We start from the raw sequence: 24156 nt of genomic DNA, 5'->3' as shown, positions 1-24156 counted from the left end.
GGGACCCCGCGCTCCGCTTATTGGCCGCGCTGCTCCTAGGGACTCGGGAACAAGACCCTTTTTTGTGTCCTCGCAGGGATGCCCTTCGGAGAGCCGCCCAATGGCGAAGAGGCCCCGCAGAGGCCCGGGCGGGGCGGGTTGCCCCCTCCACCCTAGCTCCGCCCCTGGCGGCGCGGGAGGGGGCGCGGGGCGGGGGGGCGCGCCGCGCGGGCTTTGCTGGCTGCGCACCGAGCTAGCAGTGTGGACCGCGCTTCCCAGCGTCCGCACGCGGCTGTCGGTGCCCACCGTGCCCACCGTGCCCATCCCGCCATGGCCGCGGCCGCCCTCCTGTCCCGGCCCCGGCCCGGGCCACTGCCCCTGCTCCTGCTGCCGCCGCTGCTGCTCCTGCTGCTACTGCCGCCGCGCGCGAGCCGGGTGCGCGCTGACAGCAAGGTACCGCGCAGCCCTCTGACCCGGGCTCAGCTCCGCGGGGAGCCGGGCGCGAGGGGGCGCTGTGGCCGGGGTGCGGGCCAAGGAGGGTGTCCGGGCCGGGAGCAGAGGACCAGGTAGAGGGTAGACCCGACAGGCTCAGCACGGAAGCCACTCGGGCCACGACCCAGGGAGAGGAGCGCGTGGGGCAAGAAGTGCTGGAGATGGTAGGGGTACTTGGGACCTGGGGGTCTCAGGAAAGGGCTCTGGGACCTAATCCAGTTCGGGGAGATAAGCCCTGAAAACCAGGGCCAGGAAGAGGGGAGCCCGAGAGTTTGGAGTGGGCACAGACAAGAGATGCAGTCCCCAGCCTAGGGAAGGGATTCCCAGGAACGCTGGGCAGGGGCAGCCTGGAAATCCGGCTCAAAGTTTCCATGGGAGACTGTCAGGCAGACTCCTGCGTAACTGCTTCCCAGGGACTCCCTGGGACTCCCAGGTTTGCACCAGAGCCTGAGACAATGCTTTCCGGTCATGCTGGGGACCCAGAGTCCCTACGCAATGAGCCTAGTGGGCTAGTCACTTGCCTGGCCTCTAGTAGTCCTGCCGGGAATCTGTTGCACCTTCTGGAAGACACCGTGCTTCCAGAAGGGACCTGAAGTCTTCTCAGTTGTGGCTAAAAGGATCTGCTGTGGTGTCAAGCAGACCTGAGTTCAAATCCTCCCTCCACCTCTGGGCTGGGTGATCTTGGGCCTTTCACCGCTCCCAGTTTCTGTTTCCTCACTTTTTAATATGAGAATAATAATAGCTCCCACTTCCTGCATCTGGTGATCATGCCTGTAAAATGTTTAGCACCACACCTGGTGCCCGATAAATCATGCTGTGATTACAGAATCTTACTAAGGGAACACTTGAGGGTGTTCTGGGAAATGACCCCGTAAGGACAAGGATGGAACCAGGAATGAATGAGGAGCAGGAAGGGGGTGGGACCCTGTTCTTGGTGCAGAGCAAAGGAGTGACTTTTCCTGATGTCGCTGCAGCCTCTTTCCTGGGTAGAAGGTGAGGCTGCACTGTCCAGAGGCCAGGCAAAGGGTAGAAGCCACTAGCTACATGGTAAGTATGAGCACTGGGGACCAGCAGACCCTCATCTAAAGATCCAGCTCTGGGTATGAAAACAAGGGAGCTGCAGTCTTGACCATGTGTTCCAAGGACAAGAAGGGAATCAGTATCAGTCGTACTTTACAGGTGGGAAACTAGGGTGTAGAGAGAGGTGGCTAGCTTGTGAATCAAAAAACCCGGGTTCTGGCCCTTTGTTGTTCTTTGGTTGTGCGACCCTGGGCAAGTAAGTCGCGGCCTGCCTCTGGGCTTCAGCTTCCCCATCTGAAAAACAATGTCTGCCCACTTCCTTTCCATGCAGGACCTTCTTGGATTCCCTGACCTGGCTCAGGTAGGGGACCAGCAAGCAAAAAAAAAACAAAAAAAACAAAACCCGCACGTAACCTAATCAGTGCTTTGCCCCTCCCATCCCTCTGGCTGGGAAGAGTATTTGGTCCTGGGCATCCTCCGAGTGCATGTAGGGCTTGTGGGGGAAGGGCTCGCACTCAAAACAAAGCAAAGACAAAGAAAACCTAACACCCTGTTTATGTAGTGAGTCAGCCAAACACTTGCTAGGTTGTGCGTGCTTGCGTGTGTGTGTGTGTGTGTGTGTGTGTGTGTGTGTGTATGTGTGTGTGTGTGTGTGTGTGTGTGTGTGTGTGTGTGTTAGTTGTCCCAGGGCAAGCTGGGGCTGGTGGGGTAGGGAGGGAGGCGCACCCTAGAGCCTGGAGGACGAAGCAGCTGGGGGACACAGCACAGGCCTCCTTCAGAACCTCCCAGCCCACACCACTTCAGCCAGCTGGGAAAAATAAAAATCAAGTGATGGGTGAATTTACTCCGCATTCCTCAGCACAGCCGGTCTCCTGCTGGCTCTACAGGGAGGGCTGTTTTCATAATCACCCTCTCCCTCCCCCATAACCATCCTTCCTCTCCAAGCCTGTCCGATTTGGGGGGGCGGAGAACTTGGGGGAGGGAGAGAGCCCTTCAAGGGCCAACCTGGGACTTGAAATCTATCTATCTAGGGCCCTGAAGGGTTAAGTTGGCTCTCTCCTTAGGCTTCCTGCTCCTAGGAGGTCCAGTCCCCCCTCCTGCCCCATACTTTCAGGGGTACAGGGGCAGCTCAACCCCAGTACTCACCAGAGAACTCTGTGGTCTCAGGCAGCTCCTCACTCGGTGTGTTTTAATTTTATGTTTATAGCAAGGTCTCTCCTAAACAGGACTTGGAGTTTTCATCTAGGGAAGTACTTTGTCCCGGCATGGGAGTCGGAGAGGGTTCACAGCTTCCCTGGCATCTCTGAGGGGCTGCCCAGCTCGGAGTTTGGGATGGACAGATAGGGAATCACATGAAACCCAGGCGTGGCAGCACAGACCTCTGGGAACCTGCTTTCTGCTATATGGCCTTGGAATGCAGCTGAGAATTCCCCATGGCTACCTCAGTTTCCCCATCTGTGAAAGGTGCCTCACTTCCTCCATGCATCCAGATGTGGGAAGGGGATCTTGGGTCATCCCTGTCACTGACCAGGGCCACAAGGGCAGAGGGAAGGCCAAGGCTTGTGGGAACTGGGCCAGGGGAGCAGGAGGGTCTGAAGCCAGGCAGCAGGCGGCAGCGTCGCAGGCTCGATCAGATGTTCTAGGCCAGGCTGGTCCCGGGGGCTTAGGTGTTGCTGCGCCTCCACTCTGGGAGTTTCCGCCTGTGGGTGTAATTGAAAACAGGCTCAGGGAAGACAGAGAATACAAGTGATAGAGTCCTTCTGTACACAAAGTCCTTCTGTACATGGGGCTAGGCCAGGCCCCACAGGGTCTCTCTACAGGGAAATTCTTGCCCCAACAGTCCCGTTGACCGGGGCACCTAGAACAAAGTACTGAGAAAAATCCTGTGTGCCAAGTCCCATGCCCAGCCCTTAAATCCAGAATCTTACACAACGCTGCTGCTGGTCGCTGCACCTCCTCCATCTGACACGCTTGAACAGTGAAGGTCAAAACAGTCAGATAGAGGAGTCTGCAGCATCCTGGGGTTCCAGGATGCTCAGCTTTCAGTGGGCATCCAAATGGCCTGGGGAACCTGAGAGCCTGAGTTATGAAGTGTGGACTAAGGCCAGGGCGTCTGCATTTTTTGAAGTGCATTCCAGGTAATTCCCAGGCACATCCCCCTGTTGAGAACTCGGCAGAGATACAGAGAGCCATGGAGGTTTGTGGAGTGAGAGAGTCACCGATCATCAAAGAGGAACTTTTGGAAGGTTAAGCCAGCAGGGAGGAGGGTACTATGTCCTTAGAAGCAGTTAATGGGGTTCAAACTCGGCCTGTGGTCGTGGAATGGGGAGTCGGAGAGAGAGGTGGGGGCTGTTCAGGATAAAGAATTGGAAGAATATGACTGATGGCTTGTCCGGAGTAAAACAGAGGCTCAGAGGCCTCGGGTGGGTGGCGGGTAGGTAGACATCAGTTGAGAAAAGAAGCCGGTCCAGCTTTGGGTGGCTCCAGATTGGGGCCATCCAGGGAGGTGTCGAGCTGGCAGTGGGCTCTGGGGGAGGTCTTTGCCTGCAGGAGGACATGGAAATGGGCTCTCAGGGGGCGCTCAGGGGGCTCTCAGGCCATGAGAGAAGAGGGAAGACTCCACCTCAAGGTGACACAATTTGGATCTGCTCGTTTCTAGAACATTTCACAGCTTGAGCCCCCCCTCTTCCCACTGTGGCCAGATTTATCCATCTCTCTTAAGAAAAATCTCAAGTATGACCTCTTGCCATCTCATTGTAGGACTTCCTTGCAAGGACGTTCTTAAGCACGAGCCATCCACATTTTGGGGGTCTTTGGCAGCAGCGTGTGCTGTAGAGAGAGGTGGGGCGCGGGGGTTGGGAGGCTGAGGCAGGGACTTCCCTGCTTCCCAGTAGCTCCAGCCCTCGGGCCCAGGGCAGGATGGACCGGCCCCAGCAGATAGAGCCCCAGGCTCTCTACTGCCCCCCCCCGTGACCCACCCCCCAGGCCCCATTTTTGTCACAGTTCGGTTGCTATTGGAGGAGACCTCCGCTGGTGACAGGGATGGTCACGGGAGGAACAGCAAGTAAACCAAATTTTTGGAGTCAGGCTCTTCATAGTGACCCTGAGCGAGCCTCTAGTCTTCCCTGACGCTCCGATTTCTCCCCTTTAAGGTGGGATTGTGAGGAGAGGAGAGAGGTAGAAAATGGCTTGCGGACGTGCGGGAGGGTTTTGGCGGCTACCTGGGCAGCAAGTACCACAGAAAGAGCGCTGACCCTGTGCCAGGTTTGGTGTCGGCTGCTCTGCGTGATGGACTCATTTCAGCCTCAGGACAGGCTCACGAGGCAAAGACATATCCTCCCCATCTTGCAAGGGTGGGTGCAGAGACTCAGAGGGGCCGAGGCCGCGCAGGGAAATGGAGGACCTGGGGCTCGAGTCTGGGCATGGTCCGTCCCCCCGCCGCCATGGTGCTTGGCTGCCTCCAGTCCAGCACCACGAGGTCCAGCAATCACGGAGGAAGGGCCTTGCCTAGGCTCCTGGCAGCTGGGGCTGGGAGCCGAGGCCCTCTGCCGACTCCTGGCCAGTGTCAGGGCTTTGGCCGCCCCCCTCAGGACGTCGCACCTCATCTGAGGAGAGAAGGAATGTTGCAGTCTGATGTGGAGGCTGCAGGCCCCGGGGCGGGTGGATGCCAGGGTAACGGGTGGGTCCAGGCTGGCCTGGCCACACAGAACACAACCACATCTGCCTACTGGGGGGTGGGTGGGGGTGACTGGGAGTCCGCAGCAGAGCTGGGAAGGGGGCCCCGGAGACTTGACGAGAAGGCAAGCTCAAGGCATTGCCCGAGATCTAAGGAACATGGGGGACCATCACCTGGCTGTCAGCGTTCGCAGGGGAAGGAGGATTGCCCGGAGGAGTTGCCCAGAGTGTACTCAGCTCAGGGGCTCAGGGGCTCAAACAGGTGTCTGACAGCTCAGAACAGCTCAGGGGCTCAAAGAGGTGTCTGACAGCTCAGAACAGAAATGGAATACTGGGGCGCCTGGGTGGCTCAGTGGGTTAAAGCCTCTGCCTTTGGCTCAGGTCATGATCTCAGGGTCCTGGGATCGAGCCCCGCATCGGGCTCTCTGCTCAGCTCAGAGAGGAAGGGAGCCTGCTTCCCTTCCTCTCTCTATGCCTGCCTCTCTGCCTACTTGTGATCTCTGTCTGTCAAATAAATAAAATCTTAGAAAAAGAAAGAAAGAAAGAAAGGGAATACCTATGGCCCTTCCCCAGAGGGCTCTGGGCCACTTGTGGGTGCTGGGATTGGCAGAAAGCCCAAAGGAGCCACAAACTCACCTGAGCCACAAACTCACCTATTCAGAGAGAACTGAATAGCCATGAGGCCTGGGGGGTCTGTTGCTTGAGCCACAAAGAGCTGTGTCCCAAGAGCCTGGAGCCCAGAGTGGCCTGTAGGCTGGCTGAGCCAGCCCAGAGAGTGGCAGGAAAAGGTTGAGTTGCCCACCATCTCACAGCTGCTAACTCGGATGGTAATAGGTATAATAAACTTCAGATGGTAATAGGTATAATAAAGAAAACAAAGCCACTAGATAAGGGGACAAAGAGTAAGGACAGGCGGGTAGTCTGGAAAGTCTTCTCAGAGGAGGTGATGGGTAAGTAACATGAGGGAATGGGCCAATGGAGTATCAGGGGGTAAGGGTTTCAGGACGAGGGTCCCAAAGCTGCAAAGGTCCTGTGGCTAGAGTGGAGGGACCCAAAGGAAGGAAAGGGCACCAAGACAAGGGGTTGTGGAGAGGCTATCAGCTCTCATAGGCCTTCTTTCCCAGTGTCGTGCAACCATCAACACTACTTAGTTCCAGAACATTGTCATCACTCCACAAGGAAACCCCTGTGCCCGTTAAACGGTCACTCCCCATTTTCCCCCTCCCAAGTCCTGGCAGCCATTAATCTGCCTTCTGTCTGTGGGTCCGCCTCCTCTGGATGCCAATAAATGGAATCATCCAACAGGTGGCCTTTTATGGCTGGCTTCTGTTGCTTGGCATCAGGTGGTCAAGGTTCATCCCTGTTGTAGCAGGTGTCTGTACTTTTTATGGCTCAGTAATATTCCATCGTATGGAGAGACCAGCTTTCCTTTCTCCATCAGCTGATAGACATTTGGACTGGTTCCACCTTGTGACTATTGTGAATCACGCTGCTATGAATATCTGTATAGGAGTTTTTGTTTCAACACCTGTCTTCAGTTCTTTGGAGAATAATTCTGCCTAGCAGTAGAATTATTAGGTCCTACCATAATTGGTAATTCTATGGGTTTTTTAAGATTTTTTTTTAAAGATTTTATTTATTTACTTGAGAGAGAGACAGTGAGAGAGAGCATGAACGAGGAGAAGGTCAGAGAGAGAAGCAGACTCCCCATGGAGCTGGGAGTCCGATGCGGGACTCGATCCCAGGACTCCAGGATCATGACCTGAGCCGAAGGCAGTCGTCCAACCAACTGAGCCACCCAGGCGTCCCTTTTTAAAGATTTTTTGAAAAGATTTTATTTCTCAGGGGGGAGACAAGCCATAAGAGACTCTTAATCTCACAAAACAAACTGAGGGCTGTTGGGGGGTAAGGGGTGGGGATAGGGTGGTTGGGTTATGGGCATTGGGGAGGGTATGTGCTATGGTGAGTGCTGTGAAGTGTGTAAGCCTGATGATTCACAGACCTGTACCCCTGGGGCTAATAATACATTATATGTTAATAAAAATAATAAAAAACCAAAGATTTTATTTCTTTAGTTGATAGGGAGAGAGAGCATGAGTGGGGGGAGCGGTGCAGAGGGAGAGGGAGAAGCAGACTCCCCACTGAGCAGGAAGCTGGATGTGGAACTCGATCCCAGGACCCCGGGATCATGACCTGAGTTGAGAGCAGACATGTAACTGACTGAGCCACCCAGGTGCCCCCAAGATTTTTTTTTTTTTTAAGTAAGCCCTATGCCCAATGTGGAGCTTGAACTCATAATCCTGAGATGAAGAGTCGGATCCTCTTATCATCTGAGCCAGCCAGGTATCTCTGAAATATTTTTTTAAAAGTCCCTACACCCAATAGTGGGACTCAAACTCACAACCCCAAGATCAAGAGTTGCACACTCTGATTGAGCCAGCCAGGCCACCCCAATTCTGCACTTAACATACTGAGGAACAGCCAAACTATTTTCAAGGCAACTATTCATATTTTCAGGTATTCTTACCTTAAGGCTACTGGGCTCTGTTTCCTCCAAAGGGCTACTAGCTCCTCTGCTACCTGCAACCCTGCCCACAAAGGCGGGGTGGGGGGGCACGGGTTCTGCTGCCTGTCCCCACTGGCCCCTCCTCTCCTCCTCTCCAGCAAGCACTGGCCTTCAGCTCACCTGAGCCCCTCTTGTAGGTGTTTGGTGACATGGACCAGGTGCGTATGACCTCAGAGGGCTCCGACTGCCGCTGCAAGTGCATCATGAGGCCGCTGAGCAAGGACGCGTGCCGCCGAGTGCGCAGCGGGCAGGCGCGGGTGGAGGACTACTATACGGTGGAGACGGTGAGCTCGGGGACCGACTGCCGCTGCTCCTGCACGGCGCCGCCCTCCTCGCTCAACCCCTGCGAGAACGAGTGGAAGATGGAGAAGCTCAAGAAGCAGGCCCCGGAGCTCCTCAAGGTAGGCTTTCTGGGGGAGGGGAGGAAGGGAACACCTCCCGGAGGAGATCCTAGCACGGGCTGGTGCCAGGCTGTCCTTCCAGTGGAAAATCCACACCCTGGGGAGGCGCTGTCATTATCCCATTTCGCAGGTGGGGAAACAGAGGCTCCTGCGGGGAAGCCACATCTTGCTCGGACTATTCGCCAGTAAATGGTGGAGGCGGCGTTCTTCCGCTAGCTCACCATGCTCTAGCGGATCTGCAAAATACAGGTTTCTGTTCAGAGAGCACCTACCACCAGCCAGGCAGGCACTAGTTCTGGGGATATAGGAGGAAACCAGACAAAGTCCATGCCTTCCTGTGTGGGAGACAGAAAAGAAGCAAACACAGAATATTTTATCATCCAGTTTAGTGTTCTGTATTTTACCCAAACCTGTTCATCTGTCAGCACCCCAATACAGTATTTTAAATTATTGTTTTTAATGTAATAAGAACATGTCCCCTGTGCAAGCCCCACCTGCATGCCAGATGTTGTGCAAAGCTCTTTTTACGCATGTTTTCCTCTAAATTCTCAAACCATTCTGGGACATGTGGGATCACTGTGCTCGTTTCATAGGCAAGAAAACTGAGGTCTAGAGAAGTTAGGTAACTGGCCCAAACTCTCACCTAATGGCACGTAGCCTTGGATCTATGCCATACTTTCAAGTGAATTTTATGCTTACCTTCCCCCGCCAGCCACCAGCATGGGCAGATCAGAAAGAAGCACCACCTCTGGGGAGCACAGCTCCCCATGCAGGCCATCTGCAGGGCCATCTGCAGGGCCCATGCTTGAATAGACACATGTAGCCTATGTCACTGTTCCCACAGCGAGCCAGGCACTTTCACACCATTCATAACACGCCCAGCTCAGTGCTTGGTGGGTCTGGGATTTGAACCACATCCTGCTGTATCCAAAGCATGTGTTCTAAACCACTTTTCTCCTGTCTTTCTTTCTGTAATGGACTAGATAGTTTTGGTGTCTTTTGAGAGTACCTTCTTCTTTTATAATTTCTTCTAAACATATGAGCATCTGCTTTGCCTTTTTTGGTATCAAGAACTGTGAAATTGACTGAGATGTTACCCTACTTGTAAGCTAACAACTTGGCAGCCAATTTCATGGATGCTGGCAGAAGACACAAGCCTCCCTGGGTCAGAGACAAAGGACTTTATTACTCACAGCAGCCAGAGAATCTACATTTTCTTGAGCTAATTCTCCCAGCTCCAGTTCCCATGGGGTGACTCAGTGAAGACCTGCACACACACTGGGGTATTTTCCAGGAGCAGAGCCCCAAGCTTAGAGAATCCCAATTTTTTTTACAATGGGCACTGAGCATGCCTTCCCTACTCTCGAGGGAAACGCTCTCTCTGTGTTCTGAGGCTGTTGCCTATACAAAAGATGTCCTAGAACAAAAATGCTCAGTGCCTCTGTATGCAAGACATGTGAAAAATTGTCTTCAACATTTGGCTAAAAATGTTTCCTTTCTTTTTTTTTTCCTTTTTTTTTTTTTTTAAGATTTTTAAAAATTTATTCGACAGAGAGAGAGCACAAGCAGGCAGAGCAGCAAGCAGAGGGAAAGGGCGATGCAGGGCCCTATCCCTGGCCCTGGGATCATGACCCGAGGCCAAAGGCAGATGCTTAACCAACTGGGCCACCCAGGCACCCCTAAAAATGTCTTCTTTAAATGTAACGTCTGACGTTACATTTAAAGAAGACATTTTTATTTTTGTAAAACTAACTGGATACCAAAGCTCTTAAAGTTGGTGTAGGGTTGAATTTTAGGCCAAGTTCCCTCTTAACTTGTCAGAACCTGGACTCCACTGTCTCTCTGGGGCCTCGCTAGGGCCCTGCAAACTCCAGGCGCTGAGGCCATAGATCAATCTTGAGCTGTAGGAACAAATCCAACTTCTGCTCAAGTCCACCTCTCAATAACTAAATTGTAAGCATACTTTACACAGGGATATGCAAACTCTTTTCATAAATTCTGGCTAATTTCATCCTTACTACAATCCTTTGGCAAGGGAACTTCAGCTTTACTTGTGGAGGAATCTGAGGCCCAGAGAGGGCTTGTGACTTGCCTAAGATCTCACAACAAGAAACTGGTAGCATTGGGATTTGAGCTCAGGAATTCTCTGCTGTGTCCCCTTGCCCATGGAAGGGGTCCCTAGGCAGCTCTTAGCCTGGAGCCCATTGTTCCTTGGGTCTTTTCAATGCACAGAAGCCATGGTGATATTCATTCAGCCTTATAGGACTGGAGTGGGGTAGTGGAGGGATTGACTCATCAGGTGGTGGTATAGGAGGAAGAGAAGATATGACTGGGGCAGGTACCCGAGAACCCCAAAAGGAGAAGGGGGCAGAGGCAATATGAGACAGGGCTGAGGCCCCTCCCACTAGATTTGGCTCCTCCTCCCTCAGCAGGAGGCCGTCTATGGGAAGCCCTCCAGGAGAGAAGGTTAAGGGAAGCCCATGGAGGAGGGGGCACACACAGCCATGCTACACCTTTCCCTTGTTTCTACCCCAGTCCTTTCCCTCAAGCTAAGAACTCCAGCTTTGGAGTGATTTGGTCTTGATAACATGACTGTGAGTAGAATGGAGAAGATTCTAGATTCCCCTTCTTGGGGAGGTTGGTGGCACGTGCATGCTTTTCACCTCTTTACTCCTTTTCCTTCTGGACATGAACTAGACATGGCCCCATCCTTGAGGAATCTCCGATCTCTTGGGGACACAGTTCCTAACTCCGAAGATTGGTCACTGATGCTGGGCCAAGGGATGTCTCAGGGACTGTGGGAACCCAGAGGAGGAGATAATATTAGAGCGGGGCTTTGAGGGATGAGTAGGAGTCCCTCAGGCAGAGAAGAAAGGAGGACATTATTGGTGAGAGTAAGGGGAGTGGATGTGGCCCAGGATGGCTCCCTCCCCTCTCTCTGCTCCAGCCCTACTAGTTGCTTGCCAATTCCTCTAATATAGGGCTTCTCGAACTATCTGTGGTGAAAGACTAATTTTTTATAAATAAGAACCAGTACTTTGGGAAAATGCCATAAAAATGAATTATTAGAAAAACGAGGCAAAAGCAGACATGCAAAATACAAGTCCACTGTTTTACTGTTAGAGTCAACACATAAAAATTTCTCTGTCGGGCGCCTGGGTGGCTCAGTCATTTAAGCGTCTGCCTTCAGCTCAGGTCATGATCCGGGGGTCTTGGGATGGATCCCTGAGTAGGGCTGCCCGCTCAGTGGGGAGTCTGCTTCTCCCTCTCCCTGTCTTCCCTGCTCATGCTCTCTCTCTCTCTCTTAAATAAATAAATAAATAAATAAAATCTTTTTTTAAAAAAGTCTCTGTCAAAGCATCTGAAAAAGTCTAAAAAGTCTAAAAGTCTACTTTCACTTTTTGCAATTATTTTTATCACAGATGAGTAACCTGTAGCTTGGAGCGGTGCTGGTCTGCGGCCCGCACTTTGAGTAGCGTGGCCCAAACACACCATGTCTCTTCTCACCTGCAGCTCTTTGCATAAACTATTCCCTTGGCCTGCAATGCTCTTCTCCTGCCATCTTTGCCTAATCTGTGTTGTTACTGCAGAGCTCTGCTCCAACATAACTCCCTGCTGGCATAGTTTACTAATCCGCATCTGCTCCTCAACAAAGTCATGATCTGGGTACCTCTCGGCTACTCTCTGTTCTTTCACAGCCAGCGAAGGACCCTGAAGGCTTCTGTCTGTCTTACTCCTCACTATCCGTAGTGCCCAGCCCAGAGGCAACATTTGCTGAGGTCAAAGAGGGTGCAGGGGCAGACCATGGGGGGCTCGAATGCCAGGCTTAGGAAGTGCAGGGTCACGCACGAGCAATGGGGAGCCATGACAAGTTATCTAGCAAAGGAGAGACCCAGAGTCAAGTCAAACCTGTGCTTTGGAAAGCTGGTTTTGGTGGCCACGAAGGGAGCAGAGTGAAGCCGGGAGGATCCGCTCTAGCCCCCATGATTGTTGATAGCCATGAAGCCCTTGCTGTGTCCCCACTCTGTGCTGAGCTGTCCACACTACTGCTCCTTACCACAGCCCTACGCACTCGTTTCACCGAGAAGGAAGCTGAAGCACATAGGAGTCTACGTGCATGGTTTTCCTACTGGGCTCCCCAGAGCCTGCGGGGTACAGAGTAAGTCTTCAGAGTCCGAGCAAGGTTCCAGGGGAGCAGACAAGACTCAAGGTTCCTGCTTCCCTGAGACTTCTCCACTCCCTTTTTCCATTTTAGAGATTAATGTCTACTCCAAGAAAGGCTCTCTGGCTTAAAACAGCTTGAACACCCCTGGGAGAGTGGGAGTCAAACTGTTTTGGAAACAGCTGGCCTGGGGCCAGACAGGAGCGCTGGGCTGCTCAAACCCCAGGCCATGCTGGCGGGGGTGGGGGTGGGTGGCGCATGCTAGAGGGTAGGAGGAACTGCCCTTCTCAAGAAGCCAGGGTAAGCTGATTTCCCAGCCAGCCCCTTGTGCCATGGTTTCCTTGACCCTCCTGGCATCTTGGCCATCTGGAGAGAAGGTCCCATTCTCATGAACCATGATGAGAATGGAAAGGGGGGGGCAGCTGCAGGGTGGTGGCTGGGGGCTGGGCCAGGAGGACACAGCATCTGCCACCCATCTATTTGTTATGCAAGCTCCTCCCCTTCTCCTGGCTTCAGCTTCCCCATCTGAACACAGGAAGGAACACAGTAAAGCATGATAGGAAAGAGGTTTCTGTTTATACAATCTGGGTTCTGCAGCCGGCCCCATCTAACAACTGGGTGCTTTTGGACAAGTCACTTCACCTAAGCTGCAATTTCCCATTCTACAAGATGAAGATAAAATATGTCCAGACGAGCCAGCCTGGCTGTCTCAGTGGGTAGAGCACGCAACTCTTGGTCTCGTGAGGTTGTGAGTTCGAGCCCCACGTTAGGCATAGGGATTACTCTAAAAGAAATAGTTGTTTCGGTCCCTAGGTGCCGACTCTGAGGCAAGTGATTCGTGTTCCAGGGATTTATTATGAAAATGTTCCTAAGAGAAGCTGGTACAAATAGGGTGGGGTCTCAGGCCAGGCATCAGCCTTAGCCCCAGGGGGAGCTGGAGTGTGAATGACAGCTCAACTGTCCCCACTGGGGTTAGGGAGCTGGGTCTCTGGATGCCCACCCCTGTCAGACATTGCCGGAGGACTGCCCCAGCAGGATGTACTCTCCCAGGTAGTCTGGGGACACAGCATCTCCCTGAAGAGAGTCACAGATGCAGGCTGTTAAGAAGGAGGAACATGGAAGCCAGGTATGGGATCAGGTATGGATCCCAGGGCATCCAGACTGATCTCCTCCAGTGTCCACTACACACCTCGTGGAGTTGTCTTGAGGACACAGTAAAACAGCTCATTACAGCCCCTCACACAGCGCCTGCCACATCCTAAGTGCTCAAAAGATGGCATCTGTGGCTTTTCCCATGACGATTATCACCAAGCTGGGTCTAGTGGGTGCTGAGGGCCCACATAGGCCATTGCAAGTGGTGGGGCTCCTTTTGCAGCCTTTGTGCCTGATTCCTGGTCTCTGCCCTTGCCCTGACGCTCACCCTCTCCCGGGCAGCTCCAGTCCATGGTGGACCTCCTGGAGGGCACCTTGTACAGCATGGACCTGATGAAAGTGCACGCCTATGTCCACAAGGTGGCCTCCCAGATGAACACGCTGGAAGAGGTAAGGGCAGAGCTCTCCCCAGGAGCCAGGGCAGGTCAGCATGGGGCGGGGGAGGGCGCGGTTCGGAGGTGGGCGGGGGACAGGGGCTGTGTCAGAAGGGGCCCTGGCCATTCTGCCTTAACCTGCTGGCTGTTGAAAACTGGACTTCAGCAAGGTAGCTGGGAGAAGGAGAGGCAGGCCTCCAGGTCTAGACTTTGGAAAAGAGATCTGACTGGGGCTCACAGGCCTACAGGAGGCTGGAAGGCTGGCTGGTGAAACTGAGGCACCAGCTGATTGTCTGAAAGAGATGTGGAGGGGGCTGGCAGGAACTTGCCAAGCCCTCAGTTCACCAAGACCAGGACTCACACATGGCACAACTCCAAGGCCACTGGTCACATAGAATGCCACATAAAAGCACAGGACTGGCCAAGCCCACTGGGGCAGGGCTTAAGAGAGCATGGCTGGCCCAGGGCCCACCTGCATTGGAAGCAGAGATGCTGAGCATCTCCTGGTCAGTACAAATGAACTAGAGGTCTAGGCAGGTGGCCAGGACTGGCCCCTGAGGACAGCGACAGAGTTGGGCCATCATGGGGGTCCAGGCTGCAGGTTCAGGGTTTGCTGGCACGCATCTTTGCTGGCACAGCCGGGCCTCCGCCTGTTTCCTGCATCCGGCCCCTGCTGGGCTGCTGGGAGCCTGGGGACGCGCAGCTGCCAGGAGCGGGTGTGGGGGCTTCCTTTCCCAGCTTCCTTTCCAGAGGGAGGGGGCACCTGGGCATCCTGTGCCCCAGGGTGGGAGATTAACCCCTTACTCTCCCCAAATTTGGGGGTCACAGTGGCTTTAATTATCCAGAAAGTGTTTGGTGTGTGTGTCCTAGGGGATAGGCCCTTGCCAGCACAGGAGTAGGGTACCAGTTGCTGGATTTCCACGGTGCTCCAGTATTTTCTGTGCACCTAGGAGATGCTAGGCTCTCCTGTCGCTAGCTCTGCAATTAGCCCCCTTTGGCCCGTCCTCCTGTAATCTTAGGAAATGTTAACTCACTTCATGTAACCATGAGCCAGACGATCTGGAGAGTATGTCTGCTGCGGCTGGAACAAATCAGAAGTGATTTCCGTAGCCACAGAGAAATGATTTTTTAATTATCTTCTGTTTTGTATTATCTGTGCTTTGCTTCTGTTCACTAAGAGATAACTCAAAAAAAAAAAAATTTTTTTTTTTTTTTTTTTTTGCTTATTGCTAAGTCTGGGTGGAGATGGAGAAAACAGCCTCGCCCAGGAGGGACCGGCTCCCTCTGCCCAAAGGAAAAACCTCACTCATTCACTTACTAAATAAGATTTTAATAATTACGTGGTCTCTCGGCAGCACGTGGTCTCTCAGCAGCACGTGGCCACAGGTGCCACCACCCTGCCCCTATCCCCTTGGGCCCCGCTCAAGAGACTGGGCCGCCAAGCGTGATGCCAGAAGCTGGGGTGTCCCCTCCAGGGTGGTGGGGGGCGGTGGCGGCTGTTAGAGGGGGCTAGAAAGACCCTGGAGTCCTGCCCCCGCAGAGCGTCAAGGTGAACCTGAGCCGGGAGAACGAGGTAGTCAAGGAGAGCATGCGTCACCTCAGCGAGCAGCTGAGCCGCTACGAGAATCACTCTGCCATCATGATGGGCATCAAGAAGGAACTGTCCAGCCTGGGCCTCCAGCTGCTGCAGAAGGACGCAGCCCCAGTCTCGGCTGCTGACCCCGCCCCTGGCCCTGCTAGCAAGGCTCAGGTGAGGCCGTGGCCCTGGTGATGGGGCCAGAAGGTGGGTGGGCTTGGGAACATGGCGTGCCAGGACCTCCGTCCCAACGGCCAGCTGGATGGAGGTTCGGGGTTCCAGGACGGGGCTGAGAGCACAGCTGGAGAGTCCCTGGCAGGGTGGGGGGCGGGGCTGCGGGCAGTACAGCGAGCACTGTTGCTGAGAGGAAGGCATCTGGTGGCCTTCTGGTCCCCATTCCCAAACCAGCGGAGACAAAGGCATAGAGATGACCCTCCCTGCCTGGCCCTGGGCAACAAGGCTGGCTGCTGCAAGACCACTTCTAGCCTCCCCTAGTGTGGCTGGGTCAGGCCTGCTCAGGGTCGGGGGGCAATGTCTTGGGGACCCTGCAGACTGATACCACTTCACCAACCCAGTCTGGGATGCAGAATTCCTGCAGCAGACACCCAGACATTCCATATTCAAGCTCAGCACAGAGTGGGCAGGCACACGAGGCGGTGTCACCCAAGATCTATAAAACACCTTTATACATATTTGAAAAAGGCCCTCCTCCAGGCAGACAGTTGGTGAAAAGGCTGTCCCTCTGGGCAAATGAAGAGAAGCCCCCTGTAGGTGGGCAACTTGTCCAGTGGCTCCTTCCTATGATAGCTACACGTGAGGGGGTACAGACTCGATTTCAGTGCCATCCGTGCCCTGTAGGCCAGTCACCCTCGTGCAGGACACAGCTGCTCTGTTCCCCACAGCAGCCTCGTGTTTTAGAGTGGAGACTCCCAGCAGCCTCTAAATCTGACTTCTAAAGTCGAAACCTGACTTCCTCACAGACATGATCACATAGCCACCTGCAAGAAGGGGCAATCATGGCCTGTTGGACAGATAAGGAAGCGTAGGGTGAGGGCCCGTGGGGAGGTGGGGGGCTGTGCCGGGACTGGAACCCGTGGCTGTGTGACTGGCAAGGCCGCGCTCTTCCTCTCCACCTCCCGGCCTCCCTGTGCTGACATTGTGCTGATGGGGCCAACTGTGTCTGCGGCCAGGACCGCCTCGCTGCTGATAAAGCATGGAGGAAACCTGGTGCCTTGGCCCAGGGCAGGCTTCCTGCTCATTCCCGTGTCAAGTCCACGGGCGAGAATGAATGCTGTTCGGGCCATCGCACGGAAGGTCTAGAGACTGTACTTGCTGTATCTGCCGGAGATTCTGCCTAACTGTGGGCGATGTCACAGGGCCTTTGTTCTTGTGCCAAGCCAGCATTAGAAGCATGTAAGAGGAAGTGAGAATAAAATTTACAATGTTAGAAACTTCATGCGCTTAGGGAAATGGCCTTGGTGACCAACCATCCAAGTTGGCCTGGGACTAAAGGGTTTCCCAGGATGCAGGACTTTCAGTGCTGAAACTGGGAAAGTTCCAGGCACATAGAGATGGCTTGGTCACCCTGCCTTGGAGCCTGAAAACCTTGTCCCAGCCCACAAAGACCCATGAACAAGAGAGATAGGGATGGGAAGCTGATCTGGTGAGCAGCTCCCTCCTTTGAGAATTACCCATTATAATCTACCCCCTGGGGACGAGTACACAGTGGTTTGGAAATGGAACAGGAACCTAACCTATCAGGTTGGGCTTCTTTCAGCCAAGGAACTGGAGAGCTGACTGGGGAAACTGAGGCATACCCCAGTCATGGACGTAGCCACTATGGAAGGAAAGCACCTGAGACCTAAGGCCTAAAGCATCATGACCACTTCCAGCCCCCCCCACCGACAGACTGAGCCTCCATGACCTCCTGAACACCCTTTCCCCTCCCCCAAGTCTGAGATCTTCCCTTCTCGCTCAGGACACAGCCGGAGGGAAAGGGAAAGAAAACAGCAAATACGGCAACATTCAGAAGACCCTGGCAGACAGGGGCCTCACAAAACCTCCTAAGGAGAAGCTGCTGAAGGTGGAGAAGCTGAGGAAGGAGGGCGGCAAGGGCAGATTCCCCCAGCCCACAGCCAAGCCCCGGACCCTGGCCCAGCAGCAGGCTGTGATTCGAGGCATCACCTACTATAAGGCGGGCAGGAAGGAGGCAACCGAGGTCGTGGCCGGTGAGTTGGAGGAGAACTGGCCCTTGGGGGTGTGGGGGCCTGTTGCTGGGTGGCTGCACCCCAAGCAGGGGACCCGGTGTCTTCTCTACAAACTGCCCCAGATTTCAGGTCTGCTGGTTACCTATTGGTGTCTGTCGCTCAACCACACAATGCGACGGTACCCCTTGTGGGGTTGTTGGGGAGTTCATGATTCTATCAACGCAAAGGGCCACGAGGTTCTTCTCCGGTATTTTCAGCGGTCTCTGCCCTCACTGGACTTTTCCTTCTTCATTTAGAGATTTGGCCGAAGGTCCACTATGTACGTGCTGTATCTCCCAGAGATTCCGCCTAACACAGACTTCACAGTCCAGTAGGAAAAAAGACCCATGAGCAGGCAGCAGCCACAGGTGGGGTGGGACTCTCCAGGGGCTGGAGCCAGGCCAGGTTCTGGGACATGTTCTGGAGCCTTCGGAGCACCTCTCATTTCCACAGAGGCCTTGGCAGGGATGCCTCCCACTTCCTATTTCTCCAAAGAGGAGCCCACAGACTCCTGTATTTTTTCTGTATTTTTTCATGGGGGATCACAGTGAAGGGCAACCAAGTAATTAACCAAAAAAAACCCACAAGAGACAAAACTCCCAAGAGCACCCAAATTTCTGGGCCATCCCCACTGGTGTGGCTCCTGATTTTTCCTCTGGGACCCTCCCCAGATGCCTGCTCTCGTCTCGTGTCCCAGAGAGGTGACCCAAACCTGCTCACCCACCCTGGGTCCGGTTGACCACCTCCTTCCATGAAGCCCTCTGCCCACCCCATGTCCAAGGGGCCAGGAGGTGGAAATGTGAGGGACCTGACTCCTTCAAGAGCCCCCCCTAAATTCTTGGCCTCTCAAGGCTCAGGGGCCTCTTTCCAGATCCCCCGGTGGCAGCTGCTGGCTCTGAGTCCTGCCAGCTCCGCCTGCCCACAGTACAGAGCCTCTGAACCCTGGCTGGGCACTGCCCAAGAACAGCTGCAAACAGCTGGCTCTGCCAGCGAGGCCCGTGGGAACCAGGCCCTGGCCCTGGCCAGCTGCCAAAGCCAGGCCCCTCCAGAGGGTGTGCCCCATTCCCAAGAAACCCCAGGGGCTGCCGCACCATGGGACCGGTTAAACCCTATGCAAAGAGCAAGGCTGGCAGGGAGAGAAAATGAGGGAAGTCAGGTAATTGTCCCAGCGTCAAGGGACCTCAGCCCCGGGGTCCTCACCATCCCCTTTCCTTTGTCCCTGGCATCACAGTTTTCTGTGTACTTTCACACACACTGTTGGACTTGATCCAGGTGAGGAAACAAACAGAGAGGTGAAGAGACGGGCTCCAGGTTTCACAGCGAGTTGCTGGGACTGGAACCCAGGCCAGCAGACTGCCAAACCTGCCTGAGAGCCCTCCCCAGCTCTGTGCCCTGCAGTGGGGCATTGAATCTTCCTGTCGTCTTACCTAGACCCCATCCAGCCCAGCCCAGACAAGTGGGTAGGTCAGAGATGGCCCTCAACGGGTCCCGCGGGAGCTGAAAAAGTCATCCTTTCAGCAAAGGCCTTGGCCAGGGAGGGGGGGTTGGTCCAGAAACCCTGGCGATCAGAGGTAGGAGGTGAGTGAGGGGACAGAGAGATGGAGACCTGAGGGCCAGAGGTGATGGGGGGCTGACTGCATCTGTCCCTCCCTGCTTGAAGAGGCAAATGCTGTGCGAGAGGACCGATAGGCTGGGTTCCAGAGGAGAGGACCAGGAGAAAGTCTGTAAAACGGGAGCAAGGGTCTCTCCCTCCTAGAGTTGAATCTGGGGTGTGAAAGAATCGGGACAAAGTATCTGACACTTAGGAGGGAAGGGGGCTCATGTTTGGCACCTCATGCTTGCCAGGACCTGTGCAAATGTTGTATACCTTTTCCTCTAATCATAGCAAGAGCCTAACATGGTGGGCCTTACGACTGCCGTTTCATAGAAGAGGAGGCTGAGGCCCACCGAGGCAGGGGACTTGGCTGAGGTCACTCAGCTGGGGGGCTTGGAGCCAATCTGTTGACCACCAAGCCTCCCCATCACCCTCTTTTTGAGGCCTTTCCCTCCTCAGGGCCTCCCCCATTCTCTCCGCCATGGCCCCAGACCTGGGAGCCAGGTGGGCCCAAGGAGGACCCTGGGTGGCAGCACAGGACGTGAGCACAGAGTCCTCTCTCCACAGACAACGCCCTCAAGAGTGCTTCCTGGCTGGAAGAGCTGCCGTCCAGGGCGGAGGGGAGGCCGCCGGAGCCCAACTCCGCAGAGCGTGATGAGGCTGAGCCCAGGGCCTCAGAGGGAGCAGACCTGGCCTCTGGCACTCTCAGTTCCGACCCTGCTACCACCCCTACCCCAACTCCCACCATCCGGCCCCAGCCCACCGAGCCACCTTCACACGCAGATGTCCCGAGCCAAGGTGAGTAAGCGTCACGGGGTCCGCAGACTACAGCCCATGCGCCAGACCCAGACTGCAGCCTGGTTTTGTCTGGCCCTTGAGCTAAGAACAGTTTTACATTTTGGAAGGGTTGCAAGAAAAGAATACGGGTCTGGGAAGCTTAAAATCTTCACTGTCTGATCCTTTGTAAAAAGTGTGAGGATGGGGGGGCGCCTGGGTGGCTCAGTCAGTTAAGCAACTGCCTTCGGCTCCGGTCATGATCCTGGAGCCCCCAGATCAAGCCCCGCATCAGGCTCCCGTCTCGGTAGGGCATCTCCTTCTTCTTCCCCTGCTCGCTCTGTCTCTCTCGCTTGCTCTCTCTCTCTCTCTCTCTCTCTCTCAAATAAATAAATAAAATCTTTAAAAAACGAAAGAAAGTTTGAGGACATTAATAGTCAAGCAGGTAGTATTTTTTTCAAAGATTTTATTTATTTATTTGACACAGAGAGAAACACAGCGAGAGAGGGAACACAATCAGGGGGAGTGGGAGAGGGAGAAGCAGGTTTCCCACAGAGCAGGGAGCCTGACATGGGACTCGATCCCAGGACCCTGCGATCATGACGCTTAAAGACTGAGCCATCCAGGTGCCCCCAACAGGTAGTATTTTAAACAAATCCTTCCTAACACGTCAGCTAGAATCCCATCATCAAATCCGGCAACTATTTTCACTTCTTTATCTTTTTATGTCTATGTTTGTAGCTTTGGCGTGTGTCTTTCAGTAGAAATCTTTCCCATTAAATCATCAAGCCCAGGGGCGCCTGGGTGGTTCAGTGGGTTAAAGCCTCTGCCTTCAGCTCAGGTCATGATCTCAGGGTCTTGGGATCAAGCCCCACATTGGGCTCTCTACTCAGCAGGGAGCCTGCCTCCCTTTCTCTCTCTCTGCCTGCTTCTCTGCCTACTTGTGATCTCTGTCTATCAAATAAATAAATAAGATCTTTAAAAAAATAATCATCTGGGACGCCTGGGTGGCTCAGTGGGCTGAGGCCTCTGCCTTCGGCTCAGGTCATGATCCCAGGGTCCTGGGATCCAGCCCCACATCTGGCTCTCTGCTCAGCAGGGAGCCTGCTTCCTCCCCTCTCTCTGCCTACCTCTCTGCCTACTTGTGATCTCTGTCTGTCAAAGAAATAAATAAAATCTTTAAAAAAAAAAATTATCAAGCTCGTCTTTCAGGAGGGCATCTTGCTACCTCCAGGTGTTGTTAAACCCATTCCCCACTTGGATCTGAGTGCATTCAGCTTCCAGGAAGCTTTCCTAAAGGGTCTGTCAGTGGTATGGACAGTAGCTGCCGCTTACCTGCCTCTCACCCCCAGCCCATTTCCAATGTCAGAAAACTGGAAATAATCTGAAGGCCTAACACCAAGGGGACTGGGGCACAGCTGTCTGGTGGCCTGGTAGAGCCTTGAAATCACATCATTAAAAGCCATTTAATGATGTGAGAAATTGCTCAGTGGAGGGAAAAAACAGGATACATAAAACTGTATATTCAGAAGAATCATGATTTTTTTTAAAGTACATCTGCATGACTGCATATGCAAAGGAAAAAAAGAAACAGAAGGAAACAAAACATGTTTAAAATTTTCTTTGGATAATGACATTTTTCATTATTTTTCTTTTCCTCATTCTCCTTTGCTGAATGTTCTGTTTTCTACATTGATCAGACATTGCTTTGATCATAAGGAAAGTGGGGAAAAGGCTGCAAATATGGGGCGCTTGGGTGGCTCACTCAGTTAAGTGTCTGCCTTTGGCTCAGGTCATGGTCTAGGGGTCCTGGGATCAAATCCTATATCAGGCTCCCTGCTCAGTGGGGAGCCTGCTTCTCCCTTTCTCTCTGCCCCTCTCCCTTCCTTGTGCTCTCTCTCAAGCAAATGAATAAAATCTTTAAAAAAAAAAAAAAAAAAGGTTGCAAACAAAATATCGGGAGGGGTTTAAAGTAAGACCCAGATGATGTTCCCAGGACTTGCTCTGGCTCCAGGGCCTTTGGGGCCGAGGACCTCATGCTGCACCCCTCACTCCCCACAGGCAGAGAGTTGAGCTGTGAGGGCACCCTGCGGGCTGTGGACCCCCCCGTGAGGCACAACAGCTACGGGCGCCACGAGGGAGCCTGGATGAAGGACCCCGCTGCGAAAGATGACAGGATCTATGTCACCAACTACTACTACGGGAACAGTTTGGTGGAGTTCCGCAACCTGGAAAACTTCAAGCAAGGTTGGAGAGCCGGGCATGGGACGAGGGCCGGGGGTGGGCGGCCTGAGAAGGGTCTCCCTTGGAGACTGCGCCCTCTTGTGCCTGTGCTTTCCCGTGGTCCAGACTCCCAGCCTGGCCTGCTGAAGCAGATCGGATGGGGAATGGCAGTCCAGACAAAAAGCCCGAGCAAAGGCCCTGAGACAAAGCCTAGGGGCTGTCTAAATCCTCGCTGTGCCATTCCATAACCCGGTGACCTTGAATCCTCTGATCCTGTTTCCTCCTTGGCAAAGGGGGATGCTAACAGTACCTGCCAACTCTTAGGGGGTGGGGGTTGGACCCGCAGGTGGTAAGATGATCAGCCCAGCTCCGAGCCCAGAGGCTGATCTGTATCCCCTGCTTGCTGGGGTACTCGGGACCCTGGGAGGCCCGGCCCTGCCCCGGTGTGAGCAGCTGCCTTGCACACACAGGCCGCTGGAGTAACGTGTACAAGCTGCCCTACAACTGGATCGGCACGGGCCACGTGGTGTACCAGGGCGCCTTCTACTACAACCGCGCCTTCACCAAGAACATCATCAAGTACGACCTGCGGCAACGCTTCGTGGCCTCCTGGGCGCTACTGCCCGACGTGGTCTACGAGGACACGACGCCCTGGAAGTGGCGCGGCCACTCAGACATCGACTTCGCCGTGGACGAGAGCGGCCTGTGGGTCATCTACCCCGCCGCGGATGACCACGACGAGGCCCAGTCCGAGGTGATCGTGCTGAGCCGCCTGGACCCTGGCGACCTGTCCACGCACCGGGAGACCACGTGGAGGACGCGGCTGCGGCGGAACTCCTACGGGAACTGCTTCCTGGTCTGCGGCATCCTGTACGCCGTGGACACCTACAACCGGAAGGAAGGCCAGGTGGCCTACGCCTTCGACACGCATACGGGCACCGATGCCCAGCCGCAGCTGCCCTTCCTCAACGAGCACGCCTTCACCACCCAGATCGACTACAACCCCAAGGAGCGCGTGCTGTACGCCTGGGACAACGGCCACCAGCTCACCTACACCCTCCACTTCGTGGTCTGAGCCGGGACACGTGCTCACAGGAGAGGCGTGGCCATGGTTGTGGGCCTGGCCGTGGCTCCCCCACAGCAGCTCCTGCAGGGGGTTCCACCAGCAAATATTTATCTCGGTCCAGGCCCAGCGCAGGTGCTGGGCACGTGGGGCAGCCAGGATAAAGCTTCCTTGGCACCCGGTGGATTAATAATCCCTTCTCCATGCAGACCACTATGCCAAGAGCTTCACATGCACAAACCCATTCATTCCTCCCAGTAGCACCCTCAGAGGTAGGGATAATTAAGCCCGTTTCACAGATGAGGACACTGAGGCACAGAGACCATGTCCCTTGCCTAAATAGCCTCAGCTTGGATCAGGCAGGCCAAACCCTCCCAACAGTCCTTTGTTACAGAGAAGGAGACCTGACCATGTTTCCCTACACCTCCGGGCCTCTCCCTGCCCCTCTAGTTTCTCTTGTTCTCTCAATTCTGTCTCCCTTCCCCGGGACCATTCAAAAGCAGAGGCCTCAGGGACCTCCGCATGAGTGTTGTTGGAGGCCCCCAAGCGTGTACCACCCCACGCCCCCGTTCTGGGTGAATTGCTGGTGGCCCTGGGCTTTAGGTCCCTTGGCTAATGTCCCTGCTCCTTGCCTTTGGCCACCCCCCACCCCACCTCACCCTCTGTCCAACCACATTCCAAACCTCCATGGTCACCCAGCCACCGAGCAGAAACCGCACCCCGAGGAAAAATACCGGCCCCTGTTCCAAGTTCCCCTCCCTCTGCATTCATGTTTATTTTCTCGTATTCCTCCTCAGTGCTGTCATTTGTTTCTGCAGCAGCAGCTGAGAAGGCCGCAGGCAGCTGCCTGCCAGCCCCG

The 24156-nt window shown here is 54.4% G+C and overlaps 1 protein-coding gene across 1 annotated transcript; it reads left to right on the top strand.

Annotated features, from left to right (window-relative positions):
• The first annotated feature begins 179 nt into the window (after positions 1-179).
• Positions 180-23323, top strand: OLFML2A (olfactomedin like 2A). Its single transcript, XM_059142047.1, has 8 exons — positions 180-432; positions 7870-8133; positions 13730-13837; positions 15362-15571; positions 17376-17625; positions 19805-20035; positions 22073-22258; positions 22705-23323. Exons 1-8 carry the CDS (start codon positions 310-312, stop codon positions 23307-23309), a joined length of 1977 nt encoding a protein of 658 aa, XP_058998030.1. The 5' UTR covers positions 180-309; the 3' UTR covers positions 23310-23323.
• The last annotated feature ends 833 nt before the right edge of the window (positions 23324-24156 follow it).

This window comes from Mustela lutreola, chromosome 12 (genome assembly GCF_030435805.1).
Source record: "Mustela lutreola isolate mMusLut2 chromosome 12, mMusLut2.pri, whole genome shotgun sequence".
Taxonomy (NCBI): domain Eukaryota; kingdom Metazoa; phylum Chordata; class Mammalia; order Carnivora; family Mustelidae; genus Mustela; species Mustela lutreola.
Note: the sequence above shows the minus strand (reverse complement) of the source record. Positions and strands in the feature narration are given on the sequence as shown.

Coding starts and splice junctions, on each gene's coding strand:
- OLFML2A (XM_059142047.1), top strand. CDS start 310: ATGGCCGCGGCCGCCCTCCTGTCCCGGCCCCGGCCCGGGCCACTGCCC. Junction 433..7,869: donor GGGTGCGCGCTGACAGCAAG/GTACCGCGCAGC, acceptor CCCCTCTTGTAG/GTGTTTGGTGACATGGACCA. Junction 20,036..22,072: donor CGCAGATGTCCCGAGCCAAG/GTGAGTAAGCGT, acceptor CACTCCCCACAG/GCAGAGAGTTGAGCTGTGAG.